The sequence below is a fragment of the Oncorhynchus clarkii genome, chromosome 4 (genome assembly GCF_045791955.1).
Source record: "Oncorhynchus clarkii lewisi isolate Uvic-CL-2024 chromosome 4, UVic_Ocla_1.0, whole genome shotgun sequence".
NCBI lineage: Eukaryota > Metazoa > Chordata > Actinopteri > Salmoniformes > Salmonidae > Oncorhynchus > Oncorhynchus clarkii.
The window spans coordinates 93,349,200-93,369,162 of NC_092150.1; the positions used below are offsets into that span (position 1 = coordinate 93,349,200).

The window sequence follows — 19,963 nt, forward strand, 5'->3', positions numbered from 1 at the left end:
TCTATAGAAACATAATGGGGATGTATTACAATCTATAGAAACATAATGGGGATGTATTCCAGTCTATAGAAACATAATGGGGATGTATTACAATCTGGAGGGAAACATAATGGGGATGTATTCCAGTCTATAGAAACATAATGGAGATGTATTCCAGTCTATAGAAACATAATGGGGATGTATTCCAGTCTGGAGGGAAACATAATGGGGATGTATTCCAGTCTATAGAAACATAATGGGGATGTATTCCAGTCTGTAGAAATATAATGGGGATGTATTCCAGTCTGTAGAAACATAATGGGGATGTATTACAATCTGGAGGGAAACATAATGGGGATGTATTACAATCTGGAGGGAAACATAATGGGGATGTATTACAATCTGGAGGGAAACATAATGGGGATGTATTCCAGTCTATAGAAACATAATGGAGATGTATTCCAATCTATAGAAACATAATAGGGATGTATTCCAGTCTATAGAAACATAATGGGGATGTATTCCAGTCTATAGAAACATAATGGGGATGTATTCCAGTCTATAGAAACATAATGGGGATGTATTCCAGTCTATAGAAACATAATGGGGATGTATTACAATCTATAGAAACATAATGGGGATGTATTACAATCTGGAGGGAAACATAATGGGGATGTATTCCAGTCTATAGAAACATAATGGGGATGTATTACAATCTGGAGGGAAACATAATGGGGATGTATTCCAGTCTATAGAAACATAATGGGGATGTATTACAATCTGGAGGGAAACATAATGGGGATGTATTCCAGTCTGGAGGGAAACATAATGGGGATGTATTACAATCTGGAGGGAAACATAATGGGGATGTATTCCAGTCTGGAGGGAAACATAATGGGGATGTATTACAATCTGGAGGGAAACATAATGGGGATGTATTCCAGTCTATAGAAATATAATGGGGATGTATTCCAGTCTGTAGAAATATAATGGGGATGTATTCCAGTCTGTAGAAACATAATGGGGATGTATTACAATCTGGAGGGAAACATAATGGGGATGTATTACAATCTGGAGGGAAACATAATGGGGATGTATTACAATCTGGAGGGAAACATAATGGGGATGTATTCCAGTCTATAGAAACATAATGGAGATGTATTCCAGTCTATAGAAACATAATAGGGATGTATTCCAGTCTATAGAAACATAATGGGGATGTATTCCAGTCTATAGAAACATAATGGGGATGTATTCCAGTCTATAGAAACATAATGGGGATGTATTCCAGTCTGTAGAAATATAATGGGGATGTATTCCAGTCTGTAGAAACATAATGGGGATGCATTCCAGTCTATAGAAACATAATGGGGATGTATTCCAGTCTATAGAAACATAATGGGGATGTATTCCAGTCTATAGAAACATAATGGGGATGTATTCTAATCTATAGAAACATAATGGGGATGTATTACAATCTGGAGGGAAACATAATGGGGATGTATTCCAGTCTATAGAAACATAATGGGGATGTATTCCAGTCTATAGAAACATAATGGGGATGTATTCCAGTCTATAGAAACATAATGGGGATGTATTCCAGTCTATAGAAACATAATGGGGATGTATTCCAGTCTATAGAAACATAATTGGGATGTATTACAATCTGGAGGGAAACATAATGGGGATGTATTCCAATCTGGAGGGAAACATAATGGGGATGTATTCCAGTCTATAGAAACATAATGGGGATGTATTCCAGTCTATAGAAACATAATGGGGATGTATTCCAGTCTATAGAAACATAATGGGGATGTATTCCAGTCTATAGAAACATAATGGGGATGTATTCCAGTCTATAGAAACATAATGGGGATGTATTCCAATCTGGAGGGAAACATAATGGGGATGTATTCCAGTCTATAGAAACATAATGGGGATGTATTCCAGTCTATAGAAACATAATGGGGATGTATTCCAATCTGGAGGGAAACATAATGGGGATGTATTACAGTCTATAGAAACATAATGGGGATGTATTCCAGTCTATAGAAACATAATGGGGATGTATTACAATCTGGAGGGAAACATAATGGGGATGTATTCCAGTCTATAGAAACATAATGGGGATGTATTACAATCTGGAGGGAAACATAATGGGGATGTATTCCAGTCTATAGAAACATAATGGGGATGTATTCCAGTCTGGAGGGAAACATAATGGGGATGTATTCCAGTCTATAGAAACATAATGGGGATGTATTCCAGTCTATAGAAACATAATGGGGATGTATTCCAGTCTATAGAAACATAATGGGGATGTATTCCAGTCTATAGAAACATAATGGGGATGTATTCCAGTCTATAGAAACATAATGGGGATGTATTCTAATCTGGAGGGAAACATAATGGGGATGTATTCCAATCTGAAAGGGAACATAATGGGGATGTATTCCAGTCTATAGAAACATAATGGGGATGTATTCCAGTCTATAGAAACATAATGGAGATGTATTCCAGTCTATAGAAACATAATGGGGATGTATTCCAGTCTGGAGGGAAACATAATGGGGATGTATTCCAGTCTATAGAAACATAATGGGGATGTATTCCAGTCTGTAGAAATATAATGGGGATGTATTCCAGTCTATAGAAACATAATGGGGATGTATTCCAGTCTGTAGAAATATAATGGGGATGTATTCCAGTCTGTAGAAACATAATGGGGATGTATTCCAATCTGGAGGGAAACATAATGGGGATGTATTCCAGTCTATAGAAACATAATGGAGATGTATTCCAGTCTATAGAAACATAATGGGGATGTATTCCAGTCTGTAGAAACATAATGGGGATGTATTCCAGTCTATAGAAACATAATGGGGATGTATTCCAGTCTATAGAAACATAATGGGGATGTATTCCAGTCTATAGAAATATAATGGGGATGTATTCCAGTCTGTAGAAACATAATGGGGATGTATTACAATCTGGAGGGAAACATAATGGGGATGTATTACAATCTGGAGGGAAACATAATGGGGATGTATTCCAGTCTATAGAAATATAATGGGGATGTATTCCAGTCTGTAGAAACATAATGGGGATGTATTACAATCTGGAGGGAAACATAATGGGGATGTATTCCAGTCTATAGAAACATAATGGGGATGTATTCCAGTCTATAGAAACATAATGGGGATGTATTCCAGTCTATAGAAACATAATGGGGATGTATTACAGTCTATAGAAACATAATGGGGATGTATTACAATCTGGAGGGAAACATAATGGGGATGTATTCCAGTCTATAGAAACATAATGGGGATGTATTCCAGTCTATAGAAACATAATGGGGATGTATTACAATCTGGAGGGAAACATAATGGGGATGTATTCCAGTCTGGAGGGAAACATAATGGGGATGTATTACAATCTGGAGGGAAACATAATGGGGATGTATTCCAGTCTATAGAAATATAATGAGGATGTATTCCAGTCTGTAGAAACATAATGGGGATGTATTACAATCTGGAGGGAAACATAATGGGGATGTATTCCAGTCTATAGAAATATAATGGGGATGTATTCCAGTCTATAGAAACATAATGGGGATGTATTACAATCTGGAGGGAAACATAATGGGGATGTATTCCAGTCTATAGAAACATAATGGGGATGTATTACAATCTGGAGGGAAACATAATGGGGATGTATTACAATCTGGAGGGAAACATAATGGGGATGTATTCCAGTCTATAGAAACATAATGGGGATGTATTACAATCTGGAGGGAAACATAATGGGGATGTATTCCAGTCTATAGAAACATAATGGGGATGTATTCCAGTCTATAGAAACATAATGGGGATGTATTCCAGTCTGGAGGGAAACATAATGGGGATGTATTACAGTCTATAGAAACATAATGGGGATGTATTCCAGTCTGGAGGGAAACATAATGAGGATGTATTCCAGTCTATAGAAACATAATGGGGATGTATTCCAGTCTGTAGAAACATAATGGGGATGTATTCCAGTCTATAGAAACATAATGGGGATGTATTCCAGTCTATAGAAACATAATGGAGATGTATTCCAGTCTATAGAAACATAATGGGGATGTATTCCAGTCTATAGAGAAACATAATGGGGATGTATTACAATCTGGAGGGAAACATAATGGGGATGTATTCCAGTCTATAGAAACATAATGGGGATGTATTCCAGTCTATAGAAACATAATGGGGATGTATTCCAGTCTATAGAAACATAATGGGGATGTATTCCAGTCTATAGAAACATAATGGGGATGCATTCCAGTCTATAGAAACATAATGGGGATGTATTCCAGTCTATAGAAACATAATGGGGATGTATTCCAGTCTATAGAAACATAATGGGGATGTATTACAGTCTGGAGGGAAACATAATGGGGATGTATTCCAATCTGGAGGGAAACATAATGGGGATGTATTCCAGTCTGTAGAAACATAATGGGGATGTATTCCAGTCTATAGAAACATAATGGGGATGTATTACAGTCTGGAGGGAAACATAATGGGGATGTATTCCAGTCTGTAGAAACATAATGGGGATGCATTCCAGTCTATAGAAACATAATGGGGATGCATTCCAGTCTGTAGAAACATAATGGGGATGTATTCCAGTCTGTAGAAACATAATGGGGATGTATTCCAGTCTGTAGAAACATAATGGAGATGTATTCCAGTCTGTAGAAACATAATGGGGATGTATTACAATCTGGAGGGAAACATAATGGGGATGTATTCCAGTCTGTAGAAACATAATGGGGATGTATTCCAGTCTGATCTTTCATGCTTTAATGAGATACAAATGTGCATGCTGGGAGTCTAGTGGTAATATTAGGTCAAACTTAAATATAAGACTTGGTAAAATGTATAATTCTTGAACATCAATGGAATATTGTGTTAAACTGAAAACAAATATCCTATAAACATCTAAACATTTCCAAAAACGTACTTGGAATTACTACATTTTTGCAAATGTATAAAAATGTGAAAACAGAAATACCTTAATTGCATAAGTATTCAGACCTTTTGCTATGAGACTTGCAATTTCCATTGATCATCCTTGAGATATTTCTACAACTTTGGAGTCCACCTGTGGTAAATTCAATTGATTGGACATGATTTGGAAAGGCTGACACCTGTCTATATATAGGTCCCACAGTTGACAGTTCATGTCACAGCAAAGAACCAAGCCAGGAGGTATGATAGAAATATTACGTACTTACCTGATTTGTTTGATATTAAAAGTCAATTATTATATATTTAACTAAGAGTAAGACTGGCCTGCTAAGGCTGAGTTGTATGGTGTCCACTCTGGCTTCCTGCAGCTTGTCTGGGCACTTAGGGTTTTACTAGAGAGCGATAAAACTTTACAGCCACATTCCATTCTATGATCAGTGGTGAACTGAGGAAATGGGTTTTACTAGAGGGCGATAAAACTTTACAGCCACATTCCATTCTATGATCAGTGGTGAACTGAGGAAATGGGTTTTACTAGAGGGCGATAAAACTTTACAGCCACATTCCATTCTATGATCAGTGGTGAACTGAGAAAATGGGTTTTACTAGAGGGCGATAAAACTTTACAGCCACATTCCATTCTATGATCAGTGGTGAACTGAGGAAATGGGTTTTACTAGAGGGCGATAAAACTTTACAGCCACATTCCATTCTATGATCAGTGGTGAACTTAGGGAGATGTATTCCATGGACAGGTTGTGGGGTGATTGTTCTGTTCCTCCAGACTCTCTCGGTTACAAAGGCCTCAATATTCCTAATTATCCTAGCATCTGGGAGACCACATCCGAGGAAGATGACCAGAGGATGAACCCAAAGTGGCTTATGGTCCCCCCCAATCTATATGGGAGGGGTGGAAGCAAGCATTCTGGGTATTAGCTATATAAACTGTGCATTGTCTGTAAAGTGAAGGCTCTTTCACGGTTTCATTATTGCAATAATTAATCGATATTAAATAAAGATGATTGTTTGAAGAAATAACCAAAGTCTCTCAGAACTGAATTTCCACCACAGAGGTTGAAAAAATTGTCTGTAGAGCTCCGAGACAGGATTATGTCGAGGCACAGATCTGGGGAAGGGTACCAAAAAATGTCTGCAGCATTGAAGGTCCCCAAGAACACAGCAGCCTCCATCATTCTGAAATGAAAGAAGTTTAGAACCACCAAGACTCTTCCTAGAGCTGGCCGCCAGGCCAAACTGAGCAATCGGGACAAGGGCCTTGGTCAGGGAGGTGTCCAAAAAAACAGATGGTCCCTCTGACAGAGCTGCAGAGTTCCTCTGTGGAGATGGGACAACCATCTCTGCAGCACTCCACCGATCAGGCCTGTATGGTAGAGTGGCCAGACGGAAGCCCCTCCTCAGTAAAAGGCACATGACTGCCCGCTTGGAGTTTGCCAAAAGGCACCTAAAGGACTTAGACCATGAGAAACAAGATGCTCTGATCTGATGAAAGCAAGATTTAATTGTTTGGCCTGAATGCCTGGAGGAAACCTGGCACCAGCCCTACGGCGAAGCATGGTGGTGGCAGCATCATGCTGTGGGGATGTTTTTCAGCGGCAGGGACTGAGAGACTAGTCAGGGTTGAGGAAAATATGAACGGCGCAAAGTACAGAGAGATCCTTGATGAAAACCTGCTCCAGATCACTCAGAACCTCAGACTGGGGAAAGGTTAAACCTTCCATCAGGACAACAACCCTAAACACACAGCCAAGACAAAGCAGGAGTGGCTTCAGGACAAGTCTCTGAATGTCCTTGAGTGGCCCAGCTAGAGCCCGGACTTAAACCCGATAGAACTTCTCTGGAGGGACCTGAAAATAGCTGTACAGCAACACTCCCCAACCAACCTGACAGAGCTTGAGAGGATCTGCAGAGGAGAATGGGAGAAACTCTCCAAATACAGGTTTGCTAAGCTTGTAGCGTCATACCCAAGAAGACTCGATTCTGTAATCGATGCCAAAGGTGCTTCAACAAAATACTGAGTCTGAATAATGTAAATGTGATATTTCAGTTGGATTTTTTTTTTTATATACATTTGCAAACATTTCTAAAAACCAGTTTGTAGTTTGTCATTATGGGGTATTGTGTGTAGATTGATGAGGAAAAAAACACAATTGGGTCTAAATACTTTCCGGATGGATTGAAACATCAAGGTAGGGTGTGACAGGTATTCTACCCACTCCTAGTTGTAGAACACTGTGGTAACTGGGAACAAAATAACACTTAGTATGACAATATTATTTGATTTAGATTCAGAATATTATTATACAAACATACATACAGTGCCTTCAGAGAGTATTCATACCCCCTGACTTATTACACATGTTGTTGTTACAGCCTGAATTCAACATGGAATAAAACATAAAAAAAATCACCCATCACACTACAGGTGTAGAGACAATAGAGGAGTGGTGACACTAGAGGTGTGGTGACACTAGAGGTGTAGAGGCACGAGGTGTAGAGACAATAGAGGAATGGTGACACTAGAGGTGTGGTGACACTAGAGGAGTGGTGACACTAGAGGAGTGGTGACACTAGAGGTGTGGTGACACTAGAGGTGTAGAGACAATAGAGGAGTGGTGACACTAGAGGTGTAGAGACACGAGGTGTAGAGACAATAGAGGAGTGGTGACACTAGAGGTGTGGTGACACTAGAGGAGTGGTGACACTAGAGGAGTGGTGACACTAGAGGTGTGGTGACACTACAGGTGTGGTGACACTAGAGGTGTGGTGACACTAGAGGTCTGGTGACACTAGAGGATTGGTGACACTAGAGGATTGGTGACACTAGAGGAGTAGAGGTGTGGTGACACTAGAGGCGTGGTGACACTAGAGGATTGGTGACACTAGAGGAGTAGAGGTGTGGTGACACTAGAGGTGTGGTGACACTAGATGCATGGTGACACTAGAGGTGTGGTGACACTAGAGGAGTGCTGACACTAGAGGTGTAGAGGTGTGGTGACAATAGAGGAGTGGTGACAATAGAGGAGTGGTGACAATAGAGTGGTGACACTAGAGGAGTGGTGACAGTAGAGGCGTGGTGACACTAGAGGTGTAGAGACAATAGAGGAGTGGTGACACTAGAGGAGTGGTGACACTAGAGGAGTGGTGACACTAGAGGTGTGGTGACACTAGAGGTGTGGTGACACTAGAGGTGTGGTGACACTAGAGGATTGGTGACACTAGAGGTGTGGTGACACTAGAGGATTGGTGACACTAGAGGAGTAGAGGTGTGGTGACACTAGAGGCGTGGTGACACTAGAGGATTGGTGACACTAGAGGAGTAGAGGTGTGGTGACACTAGAGGTGTGGTGACACTAGATGCATGGTGACACTAGAGGTGTGGTGACACTAGAGGAGTGGTGACACTAGTGGAGTGCTGACACTAGAGGTGTAGAGGTGTGGTGACACTAGAGGAGTGGTGACAATAGAGGAGTGGTGACAATAGAGTGGTGACACTAGAGGAGTGGTGACACTAGATGAGTGGTGACAATAGAGGAGTGGTGACACTAGAGGAGTGGTGACAATAGAGAAGTGGTGACACTAGAGGTGTGGTGACACTAGAGGTGTAGAGGAGTGGTGACACTAGAGGTGTGGTGACACTAGAGGAGTGGTGACACGAGAGGAGTGGTGACACAAGAGGAGTGGTGACACTAGAGGTGTAGAGGAGTGGTACCACTAGAGGTGTGGTGACACTAGAGGTGTAGAGGATTGGTGACACTAGAGGTGTAGAGGATTGGTGACACTAGAGGTGTGGTAACACTAGAGGAGTAGTGACACAAGAGGTGTAGAGGAGTGGTGACACTAGAGGTGTGGTAACACTAGAGGTGTAGAGGATTGGTGACACTAGAGGTGTGGTGACACTAGAGGAGTGGTGACACTAGAGGTGTAGAGGATTGGTAACACTAGAGGTGTGGTGACACTAGAGGTGTGGTGACACTAGATGCATGGTGACACTAGAGGTGTGGTGACACTAGAGGAGTGGTGACACTAGTGGAGTGCTGACACTAGAGGTGTAGAGGTGTGGTGACACTAGAGGAGTGGTGACAATAGAGGAGTGGTGACAATAGAGTGGTGACACTAGAGGAGTGGTGACACTAGATGAGTGGTGACAATAGAGGAGTGGTGACACTAGAGGAGTGGTGACAATAGAGAAGTGGTGACACTAGAGGTGTGGTGACACTAGAGGTGTAGAGGAGTGGTGACACTAGAGGTGTGGTGACACTAGAGGAGTGGTGACACGAGAGGAGTGGTGACACAAGAGGAGTGGTGACACTAGAGGTGTAGAGGAGTGGTACCACTAGAGGTGTGGTGACACTAGAGGTGTAGAGGATTGGTGACACTAGAGGTGTAGAGGATTGGTGACACTAGAGGTGTGGTAACACTAGAGGAGTAGTGACACAAGAGGTGTAGAGGAGTGGTGACACTAGAGGTGTGGTAACACTAGAGGTGTAGAGGATTGGTGACACTAGAGGTGTGGTGACACTAGAGGAGTGGTGACACTAGAGGTGTAGAGGATTGGTAACACTAGAGGTGTGGTGACACTAGAGGAGTGGTGACACTAGAGGTGTAGAGGATTGGTAACACTAGAGGTGTGGTGACACTAGAGGTGTGGTGAGACTAGAGTTGTAGAGGATTGGTGACACTAGAGGTGTGGTGACACTAGAGGAGTGGTGACACTAGAGGTGTGGTGACACTAGAGGAGTGGTGACACTAGAGGTGTGGTGACACTAGAGGAGTGGTGACACTAGAGGTGTGGTGACACTAGAGGTGTGGTGACACTAGAGGTGTAGAGGTGTGGTGACACTAGAGGTGTGGTGACACTAGATGTGTGGTGACACTAGAGGAGTGTTGACACTAGAGGAGTGGTGACACTAGAGGTGTGGTGACACTAGAGGTGTAGAGGAGTGGTGTCACTAGAGGAGTGGTGACACTAGAGGAGTGGTGACACTAGAGGAGTGGTGACACTAGAGGAGTGGTGACACTAGAGAAGTGGTGACACTAGAGGTGTAGAGGTGTGGTGACACTAGAGGTGTGGTGACAGAGGTGTAGAGCTGTGGTGACACTAGAGGAGTGGTGACACTAGAGGAGTGGTGAAACTAGAGGAGTGGTGACACTAGAGGTGTAGAGGTGTGGTGACACTAGAGGAGTGGTGACACTAGAGGTGTAGAGGTGTGGTGACACTAGAGGTGTGGTGACACTAGAGGTGTAGAGGAGTGGTGTCACTAGAGGAGTGGTGACACTAGAGGAGTGGTGACACTAGAGGAGTGGTGACACTAGAGGAGTGGTGACACTAGAGAAGTGGTGACACTAGAGGTGTAGAGGTGTGGTGACACTAGAGGTGTGGTGACACTAGAGGAGTGGTGAAACTAGAGGAGTGGTGACACTAGAGGTGTAGAGGAGTGGTGACACTAGAGGAGTGGTGACAATAGAGGTGTAGAGGTGTGGTGACACTAGAGGTGTGGTGACACTAGAGGTGTGGTGACACTAGAGGAGTGGTGACACTAGAGGAGTGGTGACACTAGAGGAGTGGTGACACTAGAGGAGTGGTGACACTAGAGGTGTGGTGACACTAGAGGTGTAGAGGAGTGGTGACACTAGAGGAGTGGTGACACTAGAGGTGTGGTGACACTAGAGGAGTGGTGACACTAGAGGAGTGGTGACACTAGAGGAGTGGTGACACTAGAGGAGTGGTGACACTAGAGGTGTGGTGACACTAGAGGTGTAGAGGTGTGGTGACACTAGAGGAGTGGTGACACGGTTAATGTGATTAGATCTTAATTATTTGACTAGGCTTCCTGTATTTGACCTTGTGTTGTTATTTCGCTGAACACTAGAAGGTTTAATGTTATTTTTGGCAGTGAAACGAGGCTACTCAGGAGAGAAAAAACAAAACCCATAAAAAAAAAATGTAAATCGGCGTACCCCGGACGGCATTGCACGTACCCCAGTTTGGGTATACATGGGCTAGGGCAGGAGATAGGGCTAGGGGATAGGGCAGAAGATAGGGGCTAGGGGATAGGGCAGGAGATAGGGGCTAGGGGATAGGGCAGGAGATAGGGGCTAGGGCAGGAGATAGGGTCTATGGGCTAGGGCAGGAGATAGGGGCTAGGGGATAGGGCAGGAGATAGGGGCTAGGGGATAGGGCAGGAGATAGGGGCTAGGGCAGGAGATAGGGTCTATGGGCTAGGGCAGGAGATAGGGGCTAGGGGCTAGGGGATAAGAGCTAGGGCAGGAGATAGGGTCTAAGGGCTAGGGCAGGATATAGGGGATAAGGGCTAGGGCAGGATATAGGGTCTATGGGCTAGGGCAGGAGAAAGGTTCTATTGGCTAGGGGATAAGGGCTAGGGCAGGAGATAAGTTATATTGGCTAGGGGATAGGGGCTGGGGATAAGGGCTAGGGCAGGAGATAGGGTCTATGGGCTAGGGCAGGAGATAGGAGCTAGGGGATAGGGCAGGAGATAGGGGCTAGGGGCTAGGGGATAAGAGCTAGGGCAGGAGATAGGGTCTAAGGGCTAGGGCAGGATATAGGGGATAAGGGCTAGGGCAGGATATAGGGTCTATGGGCTAGGGCAGGAGATAGGTTCTATTGGCTAGGGGATAAGGGCTAGGGCAGGAGATAAGTTATATTGGCTAGGGGATAGGGGCTGGGGATAAGGGCTAGGGCAGGAGATAGGGTCTATGGGCTAGGGCAGGATATAGGAGATAGGGGCTAGGGGATAAGGGCTAGGGCAGGATATAGGGTCTATGGGCTAGGGCAGGAGATAGGTTCTATTGGCTAGGGGCTATGGGATAAGGGCTAGCGCAGGAGATAGGTTCTATTGGCTAGGGGATAGGGGCTGGGGATAAGGGCTAGGGCAAGAGATAGGGTCGATGGGCTAGGGGATAGGGTCTATGGGCTAGGGGATAGGGTCTATTGGCTAGGGGATAGGGTCTATTGGCTAGGGGATAGGGTCTATTGGCTAGGGGAAAGGGTCTATTGGCTAGGGGATAGGGTCTATTGGCTAGGGGATAGGGTCTATTGGCTAGGGGATAGGGTATATTGGCTAGGGGATATGGTCTATTGGCTAGGAGATAGGGTCTATTGGCTAGGAGATAGGGTCTATTGGCTAGGGGATAGGGTCTATTGGCTAGAGGATAGGGTCTATTGGCTAGGGGATAGGGTATATTGGCTAGGGGATAGGGTCTATTGGCTAGGGGATAGGGTCTATTGGCTAGGGTCTATTGGCTAGGGGATAGGGTCTATTAGCTAGGGGCTAGGGTCTATTGGCTAGGGGATAAGAGCTAGGGCAGGAGATAGGGTCTATTGGCTAGGGTCTATTGGCTAGGGGATAGAGTCTATTGGCTAGGGGATAGGGTATATTGGCTAGGGGACAGGGTCTATTGGCTAGGGGATAGGGTCTATTGTCTAGGGGATAGGGTCTATGGGCTACGGGATAGGGTCTATGGGCTAGGGGATAGGGTCTATTGGCTAGGGGATAGTGTCTATTGGCTAGGGGATAGGGTCTATTGGCTAGGGTATATTGGCTAGGGGATAGGGTATATTGGCTAGGGGATATGGTCTATTGGCTAGGGGATAGGGTCTATGGAGTGGTGACAATAGAGTGGTGACACTAGAGGAGTGGTGACAATAGAGGCGTGGTGACACTAGAGGTGTAGAGACAATAGAGGAGTGGTGACACTAGAGGTGTAGAGACACGAGGTGTAGAGACAATAGAGGAGTGGTGACAGTAGAGGTGCGGTGACACTAGAGGAGTGGTGACACTAGAGGAGTGGTGACACTAGAGGTGTGGTGACACTAGAGGTGTGGTGACACTAGAGGATTGGTGACACTAGAGGAGTAGAGGTGTGGTGACACTAGAGGCGTGGTGACACTAGAGGATTGGTGACACTAGAGGAGTAGAGGTGTGGTGACACTAGAGGTGTGGTGACACTAGATGCATGGTGACACTAGAGGTGTGGTGACACTAGAGGAGTGGTGACACTAGAGGAGTGCTGACACTAGAGGTGTAGAGGTGTGGTGACACTAGAGGAGTGGTGACAATAGAGGAGTGGTGACAATAGAGTGGTGACACTAGAGGAGTGGTGACACTAGATGAGTGGTGACAATAGAGGAGTGGTGACACTAGAGGAGTGGTGACAATAGAGAAGTGGTGACACTAGAGGTGTGGTGACACTAGAGGTGTAGAGGAGTGGTGACACTAGAGGTGTGGTGACACTAGAGGAGTGGTGACACTAGAGGTGTAGAGGAGTGGTGACAATAGAGGAGTGGTGACAATAGAGGAGTGGTGACAATAGAGTGGTGACACTAGAGGAGTGGTGACAGTAGAGGCGTGGTGACACTAGAGGTGTAGAGACAATAGAGGAGTGGTGACACTAGAGGTGTAGAGACATGAGGTGTAGAGACAATAGAGGAGTGGTGACACTAGAGGAGTGGTGACACTAGAGGAGTGGTGACACTAGAGGTGTGGTGACACTAGAGGATTGGTGACACTAGAGGTGTGGTGACACTAGAGGATTGGTGACACTAGAGGAGTAGAGGTGTGGTGACACTAGAGGCGTGGTGACACTAGAGGATTGGTGACACTAGAGGAGTAGAGGTGTGGTGACACTAGAGGTGTGGTGACACTAGATGCATGGTGACACTAGAGGTGTGGTGACACTAGAGGAGTGGTGACAATAGAGGAGTGGTGACAATAGAGTGGTGACACTAGAGGAGTGGTGACACTAGATGAGTGGTGACAATAGAGGAGTGGTGACACTAGAGGAGTGGTGACAATAGAGAAGTGGTGACACTAGAGGTGTGGTGACACTAGAGGTGTAGAGGAGTGGTGACACTAGAGGTGTGGTGACACTAGAGGAGTGGTGACACGAGAGGAGTGGTGACACTAGAGGTGTAGAGGAGTGGTACCACTAGAGGTGTGGTGACACTAGAGGTGTAGAGGATTGGTGACACTAGAGGTGTAGAGGATTGGTGACACTAGAGGTGTGGTAACACTAGAGGAGTAGTGACACAAGAGGTGTAGAGGAGTGGTGACACTAGAGGTGTGGTAACACTAGAGGTGTAGAGGATTGGTGACACTAGAGGTGTGGTGACACTAGAGGAGTGGTGACACTAGAGGTGTAGAGGATTGGTAACACTAGAGGTGTGGTGACACTAGAGGTGTGGTGACACTAGATGCATGGTGACACTAGAGGTGTGGTGACACTAGAGGAGTGGTGACACTAGTGGAGTGCTGACACTAGAGGTGTAGAGGTGTGGTGACACTAGAGGAGTGGTGACAATAGAGGAGTGGTGACAATAGAGTGGTGACACTAGAGGAGTGGTGACACTAGATGAGTGGTGACAATAGAGGAGTGGTGACACTAGAGGAGTGGTGACAATAGAGAAGTGGTGACACTAGAGGTGTGGTGACAATAGAGGTGTAGAGGAGTGGTGACACTAGAGGTGTGGTGACACTAGAGGAGTGGTGACACGAGAGGAGTGGTCACACAAGAGGAGTGGTGACACTAGAGGTGTAGAGGAGTGGTACCACTAGAGGTGTGGTGACACTAGAGGTGTAGAGGATTGGTGACACTAGAGGTGTAGAGGATTGGTGACACTAGAGTTGTGGTAACACTAGAGGTGTAGAGGATTGGTGACACTAGAGGTGTGGTAACACTAGAGGAGTAGTGACACAAGAGGTGTAGAGGAGTGGTGACACTAGAGTTGTGGTAACACTAGAGGTGTAGAGGATTGGTGACACTAGAGGTGTGGTGACACTAGAGGAGTGGTGACACTAGAGGTGTAGAGGATTGGTAACACTAGAGGTGTGGTGACACTAGAGGTGTGGTGAGACTAGAGTTGTAGAGGATTGGTGACACTAGAGGTGTGGTGACACTAGAGGAGTGGTGACACTAGAGGTGTGGTGACACTAGAGGAGTGGTGACACTAGAGGTGTGGTGACACTAGAGGAGTGGTGACACTAGAGGTGTGGTGACACTAGAGGAGTGGTGACACTAGAGGTGTGGTGACACTAGAGGTGTGGTGACACTAGAGGAGTGGTGACACTAGAGGTGTAGAGGTGTGGTGACACTAGAGGTGTGGTGACACTAGATGTGTGGTGACACTAGAGGAGTGTTGACACTAGAGGAGTGGTGACACTAGAGGTGTGGTGACACTAGAGGTGTAGAGGAGTGGTGTCACTAGAGGAGTGGTGACACTAGAGGAGTGGTGACACTAGAGGAGTGGTGACACTAGAGGAGTGGTGAAACTAGAGAAGTGGTGACACTAGAGGTGTAGAGGTGTGGTGACACTAGAGGTGTGGTGACAGAGGTGTAGAGCTGTGGTGACACTAGAGGAGTGGTGAAACTAGAGGAGTGGTGACACTAGAGGTGTAGAGGTGTGGTGACCCTAGAGGAGTGGTGACACTAGAGGTGTAGAGGTGTGGTGACACTAGAGGAGTGGTGACACTAGAGGAGTGGTGACAATAGAGGTGTAGAGGTGTGGTGACACTAGAGGTGTGGTGACACTAGAGGTGTGGTGACACTAGAGGAGTGGTGACACTAGAGGAGTGGTGACACTAGAGGAGTGGTGAAACTAGAGGAGTGGTGACACTAGAGGTGTAGAGGTGTGGTGACCCTAGAGGAGTGGTGACACTAGAGGTGTAGAGGTGTGGTGACACTAGAGGAGTGGTGACACTAGAGGAGTGGTGACAATAGAGGTGTAGAGGTGTGGTGACACTAGAGGTGTGGTGACACTAGAGGTGTGGTGACACTAGAGGAGTGGTGACACTAGAGGAGTGGTGACACTAGAGGAGTGGTGACACTCGAGGTGTGGTGACACTAGAGGTGTAGAGGAGTGGTGACACTAGAGGAGTGGTGACACTAGAGGTGTGGTGACACTAGAGGAGTGGTGACACTAGAGGAGTGGTGACACTAGAGGAGTGGTGACACTAGAGGTGTGGTGACACTAGAGGTGTAGAGGTGTGGTGACACTAGAGGAGTGGTGACACGGTTAATGTGATTAGATCTTAATTATTTGACTAGGCTTCCTGTATTTGACCTTGTGTTGTTATTTCGCTGAACACTAGAAGGTTTAATGTTATTTTTGGCAGTGAAACGAGGCTACTCAGGAGAGAAAAAACAAAACCCATAAAAAAAAAATGTAAATCGGGCTAGGGGCTAGGGGATAAGAGCTAGGGCAGGAGATAGGGTCTAAGGGCTAGGGCAGGATATAGGGGATAAGGGCTAGGGCAGGATATAGGGTCTATGGGCTAGGGCAGGAGATAGGTTCTATTGGCTAGGGGATAAGGGCTAGGGCAGGAGATAAGTTCTATTGGCTAGGGGATAGGGGCTGGGGATAAGGGCTAGGGCAGGAGATAGGGTCTATGGGCTAGGGCAGGATATAGGAGATAGAGGCTAGGGGATAAGGGCTAGGGCAGGATATAGGGTCTATGGGCTAGGGCAGGAGATAGGTTATATTGGCTAGGGGCTATGGGATAAGGGCTAGCGCAGGAGATAGGTTCTATTGGCTAGGGGATAGGGGCTGGGGATAAGGGCTAGGGCAAGAGATAGGGTCTATGGGCTAGGGGATAGGGTCTATGGGCTAGGGGATAGGGTCTATTGGCTAGGGGATAGGGTCTATTGGCTAGGGGATAGGGTCTATTGGCTAGGGGATAGGGTCTATTGGCTAGGGGATAGGGTCTATTGGCTAGGGGATAGGGTCTATTGGCTAGGGGATAGGGTATATTGGCTAGGGGATATGGTCTATTGGCTAGGAAATAGGGTCTATTGGCTAGAAGATAGGGTCTATTGGCTAGGGGATAGGGTCTATTGGCTAGGGGATAGGGTCTATTGGCTAGGGGATAGGGTCTATTGGCTAGGGTCTATTGGCTAGGGGATAGGGTCTATTGGCTAGGGGATAGGGTATATTAGCTAGGGGCTAGGGTCTATTGGCTAGGGGATAAGAGCTAGGGCAGGAGATAGGGTCTATTGGCTAGGGTCTATTGGCTAGGGGATAGAGTCTATTGGCTAGGGTATATTGGCTAGGGGATAGGGTCTATTGGCTAGGGGATAGGGTCTATTGTCTAGGGGATAGGGTCTATGGGCTACGGGATAGGGTCTATGGGCTACGGGATAGGGTCTATGGGCTAGGGGATAGGGTCTATTGGCTAGGGGATAGTGTCTATTGGCTAGGGGATAGGGTCTATTGGCTAGGGTATATTGGCTAGGGGATAGGGTATATTGGCTAGGGGATATGGTCTATTGGCTAGGGGATAGGGTCTATGGGCTAGGGGATAGGGTCTATGGGCTAAGGGATAGGGTCTATTGGCTAGGGGATAGGGTATATGGGCTTGGGGATAGGGTCTATGGGCTAGGGGATAGGGGATAAGAGCTAGGGCAGGAGATAGGTACGAGGCTACCGTATATCTGGACTTTCTCAGACTCAAACATGTCCAACCACTCTCTTGTTCAAACCCCTCTCTCTCTCTCTCTCTCTCTCTCTCTCTCTCTCTCTCTGTTAATCTGTGTTGCTCAATTATCAGGGTGACCGTGCTAGAACAGAAAACACTGATTACAGCCAGTGTGTGTGTGGCGGGGGGGGGGGGGGGGGGGGTTTGCCCAGCCATAGAGCTCACCTCTTGTTTCTATGGTGGTACAGTGAACTATAGTTAATGATTACAAGGCTGACTCCAGGGCTTGTCAAAGTCAAAGACGGTGTACAGAGGATATAGACACAGTGGAATAAAACAGCACTTCCTGCTCTACACACAGAAATGAGCTTGTTGATAAAGAAAACATTAATAGGAGGCCAAGTGCCTCTCTGAACTCCCTATAACCACTGTGTTCTGTCGGACTCTGTGTTTTCAAATCTGAGGGTCGAAGACAGTTCCACCACTGATTTTCATTCTATTTCAAGAACTGATTTAAACCTGATGAACCCACCTGATTTAAACACCAGGTGGGTTCATTATCAGGTAGAACAGGAAACCTGCTGTCGTCTGGACCTCCAGGCTCGGATGTGGATAGCCCTGGACGAGGCCTATCCTGCTGTGAGGCCTACTATAGCAAAGTCCATGTGGAGGGGGATGACCACTCACACAGCCACACCTTAACGACCTTCAGACTACTGCAGAGTGGTGAGGAGGGTACGGGCCAATCTTAGACGGTAACTCAATGACCCTGTCTTTCCCTGAAAAACACTATCTGATGAAGATAGATCGTATACAGACCATATACAACCTTTAACACACGTTATAGTCAATGCTTGCTTTCTTATGGCTGTTTTAAACATCACCTTTATCCCTCAGAAGACTAATGACATTTGAAAACATTTGAAACCATGTGTGACAGTTGCAGAAATACAGATTATGTTGGCCTATATATACTATATATATTCCTCTTCCTCAATTATAGACATATATATAGGCCAACGTAATCCGTGTTTCTCCAACTGTCACACAACGGGAGTTCTGTTTAATCCCATTCCTTAGGCCTACCTTCTGAGACAGTTGAAGAAACAGCTGTTTAATCCCATTCTTTAGGCCTACCTTCTGAGACAGTTGGAGAAACAGCTATTTAATCAAATTCCTTAGGCCTACCTTCTGAGACAGTTGGAGAAACAGCTGTTTAATCCCATTCCTTAGGCCTACCTTCTGAGACAGTTGGAGAAACAGCTGTTTAATCCTAATCCTGTTTATCTCGGAGCCTGTCTATACCTATTCCACGGTTGTTTATAGGAATATCCCTTCTGAGACAGTTGGAGACAGTTTGAGAAAGTTGACAATTCCTCTTCCTTACCTTGACAAACAGGGAGATTTCGGGCGCATTGGGGTCATCAGGAGTGGCACTGTCCTCGTTCAGAGTAATGGCTTCTAGAGTCTCGATGGTCTTCAGACTGTAGTCCACCGGTTCTTCCTCCTCCTTGTCGCTCAGACTCTTCTCACTGTGGCTGTAGGCATCCACCAGCCTGTCCTGCAGGTTGTCCTCGTGCTTGGAGGAGGAAGAGGAGGATGATGATGACGATGACCGTCTCGAGCCAGCTCCATCACCGTTAACCTCGAGGACAGCCTCAACCTCTGCTGCTAATTTAATCTCCTCCACCGTGCACTTATCCTCCTCGTTGTTGCCGTACGAGGAGGCTGAAGAAGAACAATCTTTCTCTGCTGCCTGTTCCGGCGCGTCTCTGGTGTCCATGTAGTCCGGCGAAGATCGCTTCCCTCTCGGGGATGAGTACACCTGCTCCTCTCTGTGCAACGCCTCTTCCACCTCACTGGGAGTTTCATAGATAACTCCTTGGTTCTCATACTTGGCCTCGGCAGGACTGTCGGGCCGCTCATACACGCTCCCCTCTGTTACGGTCTCGTACAAGTTCTCCATGCTGGCCGCTTCTCTGGCTAAATGTTCAGGGCCGACTGGGGGGGAGAGTTGTCCGTTACAAGGTTGCTGCAACTAACTGACTGGTGATTGTCTGTAGCCGCGCTGGTCTCTCTCACTCTCGGTGCAATGGGCTTGCCCTCTCTCTCTCTCTCTCCCCCCTCCCCCTGATTACGCGCATGAGTGAGCTCTAGCAATGATAACTCAGACAGAACTTTGATCCTTCAGTAGCAGCCCGGTCTCAGGTGATTCAAGCCCTAGCTGGCTGCTTGTAAGGAGACCTGGTTATAAAGACTAGCCTTTAACGATGGCTGGTATTTCACACGTTAACTATTTGATTGGATCCATTAGGATCCCCATTAGCCGATAATAATAATAACATTGGAGATGTCACACAGCATGTCTATACTTCTAAAGGAAGGAAGGTATGACATCATTGTGACATCCTGTATATGAACAAGTGAAAACACTGGTACAGACGGGAACAGAGCATATAGGCTCCCCAATGCCTTATATAGTGCACGACCCCCATAGGGCTCTGGTCTAAAGTAGTGCACTAT

At 46.0% G+C, this 19,963-nt stretch overlaps 1 protein-coding gene across 1 annotated transcript in view; it reads right to left on the bottom strand.

Annotated features, from left to right (window-relative positions):
• Positions 1 to 19,588, bottom strand: part of LOC139407444 (chloride intracellular channel protein 5-like) — an 82,473-nt gene extending 62,885 nt beyond the window's left edge. The window contains exon 1 of the mRNA XM_071151238.1: positions 18,828 to 19,588. Within this exon, the coding sequence (XP_071007339.1) occupies positions 18,828 to 19,406 (579 nt within the window). The 5' untranslated portion in view covers positions 19,407 to 19,588. The remainder of the gene's footprint in view (positions 1 to 18,827) is intronic.
• Positions 19,589 to 19,963: the final 375 nt, after the last annotated feature.